We start from the raw sequence: 6,500 nt of genomic DNA on the forward strand, positions 1-6,500 counted from the left end.
TCCAACCGGGTCAAATTTGACCCATTTTGCTGGTAAACGGGTTTTCTGACTTGGTTCATATTTTTCCACCTCTTTTTCACTAATTCAGCACCAAAAAATGCCCAAAAATCATCAAAAATCTTAAAATTCATGGGTAATTCAATTTTGGAAAAAACAAATTTTAATTTTAAACAATGATAAGGAATTGCCCAAGAATTTTCAAACCCATAAGAAATAGCTTTCTCACAAACCCAACACAACAAATAGATCAAATCATGGACATGTATATTTTACAAAAATATTTATGAACATTTGAATGAGTAAAAACAAAAAATACCACATGTCCATCACACAACCCACTCGAGTTTGAAGCCTTTTTTTTTTTTTTTTTAAACAAAAAACTTTACACCCGAAAGTCACTAATCAACAACAAGATTGAACAATGCACATATATAAACATATATTCATGCGGAAAATTGTCTTAAGATTGTCGCAAAATGATATGAATATAATATGAATATATGTATATACATGTGGATCTACAGATGTAAACAAAATACAAGGAAAATAAATAAATCAAAGATTAGATTTGAAACCTGTGAGCCTTAGTATTCGATCTGCTTTTGATGAATTTGTCCGAGCCCTGTGTGGTACCACAGTTTCCTTAAGACAATTTCCGTCCCACCGGTGCAGATGTTTTCCGACGGTTGTCTCCCAGGATACAACGGAGTCTAAGTTTTTGGACGTAGCAACTCCAAAGCTTTCTTTCGAACTCTCGGTATACCTTTGCTTTACCACACTCCTCTGTCTCTCAAAAAATTTCTGCAAAAAAACAATTGATTTTTTTTTTCTTTCTAATTTCCAAACTCAAGTAGGAAAAAGATCCTTTTCCACAAAATCCTCCCAAATCTTTTTATTTTCTTCTACTTTTCTTTTCTTATTCCAAAAATGGTTTTCTTATTTCAAAACTGAAAAACCAATTATGACAAGCCCATTAATGGCCCTATCAAATCATTCACATTAATATTTAATTAAAAAAAAATTTAATTAAAACATTACAAGATATTCTGTTGGGAATGAGATCATATGCCGAATAATTTTCCAAATTTGGATCACAATTTGCATTTGGTTCACAATTCCCGAAATAATTAAACTAAATTTCAAAATTACCCCTTTTGTATATATTTGTCTTTTTATTTATAGAAATTATGATTCATCCCCTTATGCAGATCTTTATTCCATTTAAATTTAACTCCCGATTCAATTTTTAGTAAATGTTTTTTTTTTCCCCAAAAAAAAAATTTAGTAAACTTTTAATACATTGTTGTGGAGAGACACGGATAATTAAACAAATATATCAATCAAACCATTTGAAAAGGAATGGTATTCTATTTTGCTTGGTTTCAATGTCGAGATGCAGTATCTATATAATTATATCCTTGACCATACCTATTCTTTTTCTTTTTCTTAAATTTTTTGAAAAAATGACCAGATCTGTCTTGATTGGAACAGAGATGACCAGGAAAAAAAACTAACTTTACTGAAACGATATGACATAAGATCGCTTAGATAATATTATCTTCCAGTCCACGTCAAAAGCAAAAGACAAGTGAGTATACTGCTTAGTTCAAATCCTGATCCAAACTGAAGATTGCAACGATAAATATCAACCCAATTGATTGATAATGCTATCAATTACTTCGTTGAATATTATTAAAAAATATGGTATTCTCGGCAAATATGGTATCCAAACCAACTAGCTGCAAACATTCCAAACATTTCTTTTTTAAATCCATCTAATCAGACTAAAGGTTAAGCAGCCGGTTATATTTTCTAAGTGATCGATTCATCATTAGAAAATTCATATCTTTTGATAACTATTAGAAAATTTATATACATGCAAGTTAGAAAATTTAAATACATACAAGTTAATAATTCAAACATATATCCCCAAGTGAAAAATGAACCTGGTAGTCTCCCATCGTCGTCTCCTTGAAAATTTCAATTTCATATCTCAAATTTTCTAGCGACCTCTCATTTTTCCTACCCATTGTTATTTCTTTTACACCATAAAAGAGCCATCAAGCTGATACTTACCATATGAGTGATTCCCAACTGAATATCTCACTCTTCCATTTGTTCATCTCTCATTCTTTATCCTAGACAATTTTAAGCAACAAACCACACAATCAATGGATCTTGATCATCATCATCTTTCTTCGCTACTCCATTTTATCTCCACCATCTTGGCCCTTTTGCTGCTTGTCCACCATCTTCTTCGGAAATCAAAACGTGACCAGAAGAAGAGGGAGCCACTAGAAGCTGTGGGTGGATGGCCTATTATTGGCCACCTTCCTCCGCTACAAGCTTTACAACCTCCCCATATAACCTTGGGCAACATGGCCGATAAGTACGGCCCAATCTTCACTATCAGAATGGGAGTCTACAAAACTTTGGTTGTAAGTAATTGGGAAATGGCTAAAGAGTGTTTCACTACCAATGACAAAGTGTTTGCCAACCGTCCAAAGCTCGTTGCCCAAGATATATTGGGGTACAACTATGCCATGATTAGGTTCAGCCCTTACGGCTCTTACTGGCGACAAGTACGAAAGATTGCCACTCTTGAAGTGCTTTCGCATCACCGTATCGAGAAACTCAGTCACGTTCGAGAATCCAAGGTGAAAATATGCATTAAAGAGTTGTACGAGCTGTGGTTAAAAGACAATAGCGTGGTTGTGGAGATGAAAAATTGGTTTGAAGATGTTGCATTAAACCTCATATTCAGGATGGTCGTAGGAAAGTGATTATCTGGAAGCTACATCCTTGAATGGTGATGAGTGTCAAAAAGCGTTGAGGGTTTTCCGATCTGACTGGGATTTTTGTGGTATCGGATGCGATTCTGAATCTGAGATGGTTGGACTTGGGAGGTGTGATGGTTTCCAGACAAGAATTTTTCCGAGAAAATCAAAGTAGATCTAAGTTCTAAGAGAAAAACAGAGAAAATAAGAGAGAAAATTGAGAGAAAGTCAAGAGAAAAACTGAAAAACTCAATCTGTATATTTCGTTCTTATTAGCTTACAAAACAAGCTTGATACGTTGATTTATATTGTCAGTCCTCGTTTTTTTTTTTTTTTTTTTTGACATTCAAAGCTGGTAAAAAATAAAAACACGTAAGATTAACTTGTTGAGCTGACAACAACAAATTACTGAGCTGTTATAACAAACTTGCTGAGCTGGCATTTCCTGCAACTTTAACCAAAGACAGGCTACAATCTTAGACCTCAAGTATCATCAACAGTCCCCTGCAAACAAAAGACCATAAATTTTGTGAAGAAGTCTTATTTGAAAAACAAATAGATGACTTTAAGCCTTGAAACAAAATGCAATGTTACATAATAACAGCTAAGAAAACATAGCCAAGAATAAGAACTGAGCTTTGGAATTGTAAGAGCTCAATATTTTGCAACCTGCACAATATTCAATTTTGATATGAGAATCAGGAATCGAGTTGGACTTAGAAGTTTTGTGAAGTTGACTGCATTTTGCTCTGAAGTAGGTACATACCAAATTTCTAATGCCTTGCATAAGACCTTCTCTCTCACATAATGAGCATCAATCTCAATATGTTTCATTCGAGCATGAAAGATAGGATTTGAAGCTAAAGCTGCTGCACTCATGCTGTCTGACCATACTATTGGTGTTTGAATTTGCAATTGAAGCTCCTTTGAGAGTTCAGTTAACCAGCTTAGTTCAGTTGTAATCTTTGCTAAAGCCCTGTACTAAGCTTTAGTACTTGATATTGATACCACTGGCTGCTTCTTGGAGCTCCAGAAAACTAGATTTGGTCCAAAAAAGACACAGTATCCTGTACAAGACCTACGTGTATCAGGGTAACTCGCCCAATCACTGTCAGCGAAACCATGAAAGACTAACTTGGTATAATCTGGAATTCTTAGATACAGGCCACAATCAACTGCTCCTTTTAGGTATCTAAGTAGCCTTTTACAAGCTTCCCAATGACTTGTTTTTGGAGAATGAACAAATTGACAAAGTTTATTGACTGAAAAGCAAATTTCAGGCCTCGTTATTGTGATATACTGTAAAGCACCTACCACACTCCTATATTCTTCTGCATTATTCAATATGTCCCCATCATGAAAAGATAACAACTTTCCTGAAGTCATTGGTGTAGAGTAACTGTTAGCATTATTCATTCTGGTTTTGTCCAGCAGATTTGTAATATATTTTGTCTGTGATAAGTACATTCCATGGTCAGTTCTTAACACGTCAATGCCTAGAAAATAATGTAAATTCCCAAGATCCTTTAGAGAAAAGTCTTTATTAAGACCCTGAACCAAATTTGAAAAATATGCAGTACTTGAACCTGTGATGATAATGTCATCAACATAGACAAGTAACACAACATACACACTTTCAGTTTTTAAAATGACCAAAGAGGAATTAGCAACTGAATTCACAAACCCTCTTTGAAAAAGAGATCCTTTTAGCTTGTCAAACCAAGCTCGAGGAGCTGGTTTCAGTCCATAGAGTGCTTTAGGAAGCTTGCACACATGGTAAGGATAAAGAGGACTTACATAGCCTTCAGGTTGCTCCATGAATACATCTTCTAGAAGTTCTCCATTGAGAAAAGCATTATCAAAGTCAATTTGTTTTACTGACCAATTATGAGCAAGAGCTAGAGTCAAAATGACTCTAATTGTTGTTGGCTTAACAACTGGACTAAAAGTCTCAAAATAATCAAAACCAGATTTTTTGTGGAAACCTTTAGCTACAAGCCTGACTTTATACCGCTGAACACCTCCATCAGAATTGTATTTGATTCTATACACCCACTTATTGTCAACAACATTCATATCTGAGGAATAAGGAACAAGAGACCAAGTTGCATTCTTTATTAAGGCTTCATATTCAATATCCATTTCCTGTTTCCACTTTGCATGTTGTAAAGCACATTCAACTGTTTTTGGCTCAGTTTCATGAAAATTACCTTCAGTTTGTGGAACGGCAAAAATCACTTTAGACTGAGAAACCTTTGAGCCAGTAGAATTCTTAGTAGAAACTTGTTGTTGAGACAAGAAAGCTTTGGGTTTACTAATTCCACTTTTAGACCTTGTTTGCATGGGATGAGCATTTTTTTAGACTGGTAAATCAGCTTGTAATTGTATAATTGGAACTGTAACTGTTGTTGACTGAGTATAAATATTTGGAATAGATGTATTTTCAACAAGATTTCCACCTATTGAACATTGTACTGGTGGAAGTACTCTATTGAGAGTGTCATCTTCTGAATTTTGAGCTAGTGGAAGCACTTCTTCATTACTAGAACAAGGTGGCATAGGCTAAGCTTGAGTAAATTTTGTATGACCAGATTGATTTGAAACTGGAGTTGAATTTTGTAACTGATATATGCACTTATCTTTTTTGGAGTTAACTACATAGAGAGGAGAGTCAATCCAATAAGAGATGTCAGAAGAAGGAAACAAAACAATATCTATAGCCTTTTGTGGAAAACCAGCAGCAAATGGAAAATCCTTTTCATTGAATTCAACACTCTTCGCAATATATACATGACCATATGCATTTAGATATTTGTAACCCTTATGTTCAATACTATAGCCCATAAAAGCACACTTTTTAGTGTGAAAATCAAATTTATGAGAATTATAAGATCTCAGATAAGGATAGCATGCACAACCATATACTTTCAATAAAGTATAATCTGGTACTTTTCCATGTAGTTTTTTATAAGGGCTGTAATAGTCTAGAACAACAGTTGGAAGCCTATTTATAAGAAACACAGTAGAGCTAAAAGCTTCCCACCAGTATTGCAGGGACATATGAGCTTGAGCAAGTAAGCACATGCCAACTTTAACAATGTGTCTGTGTTTTCTCTCTGCCTTTCCATTTTGAGCATGAGTATGAGGACATGGATGTCTAACCATGATGCCATTTTGCTTTAGATAAGGTGTGAAACTCCTGAACTCTCCACCCTAATCTGTTTGCAAGCATTTGAGTTTGCACCCTGATTCTCTCCACCATTTTATGAAACATAATAAAGCAGCCAAGAGCATCAGATTTGAGTTTTAAAGGATATATCCATGTGTACCTGCTGAAATCATCAACAAAATGTATATAGTATCTGAATCCTTTCTTTGAAGGAGTTGAAGCTGGTCCCCACAAATCTGAATAGACAATCTCTAAAGGTCCATTTGTTTTACTAAGAGAAAGAGAAAAAGACTTGAAGACTTTGTTTGCCAAGTTTACAAGCTACACAGAAAGAAAATTCAGCTTTATTCATAGCTTTGAATTGATTACAAAGTTGTAAAACCTTTTGCAATATAGAAACTGACACATGACCCAAACGTTGATGTAAAATATTCAAATCAGTTCCAAGTTTTTGTGTTATAGATGTCACATTGCTATTTTCTACGGAAACTTCATCAGCTACAGTAGAGCCTTCATTCCTACAACCAGAGACTACACTATTTTCTGTAGAAACT

General features: G+C 34.6%; 1 protein-coding gene across 1 annotated transcript; it reads left to right on the plus strand.

Moving 5' to 3' along the window:
- Positions 1-2,171: 2,171 nt before the first annotated feature.
- Positions 2,172-2,783, plus strand: LOC132799345 (cytochrome P450 82A1-like). Its single transcript, XM_060817108.1, has one exon. It carries the CDS (start codon positions 2,172-2,174, stop codon positions 2,781-2,783), a length of 612 nt encoding a protein of 203 aa, XP_060673091.1.
- Positions 2,784-6,500: the final 3,717 nt, after the last annotated feature.

This window comes from Ziziphus jujuba, chromosome 5, assembly GCF_031755915.1.
Source record: "Ziziphus jujuba cultivar Dongzao chromosome 5, ASM3175591v1".
Lineage (NCBI taxonomy): Eukaryota > Viridiplantae > Streptophyta > Magnoliopsida > Rosales > Rhamnaceae > Ziziphus > Ziziphus jujuba.

What these genes read in the sequence shown, in the direction of transcription:
- LOC132799345 (XM_060817108.1), top strand. Translation starts at nt 2,172, where the DNA reads ATGGATCTTGATCATCATCATCTTTCTTCGCTACTCCATTTTATCTCC.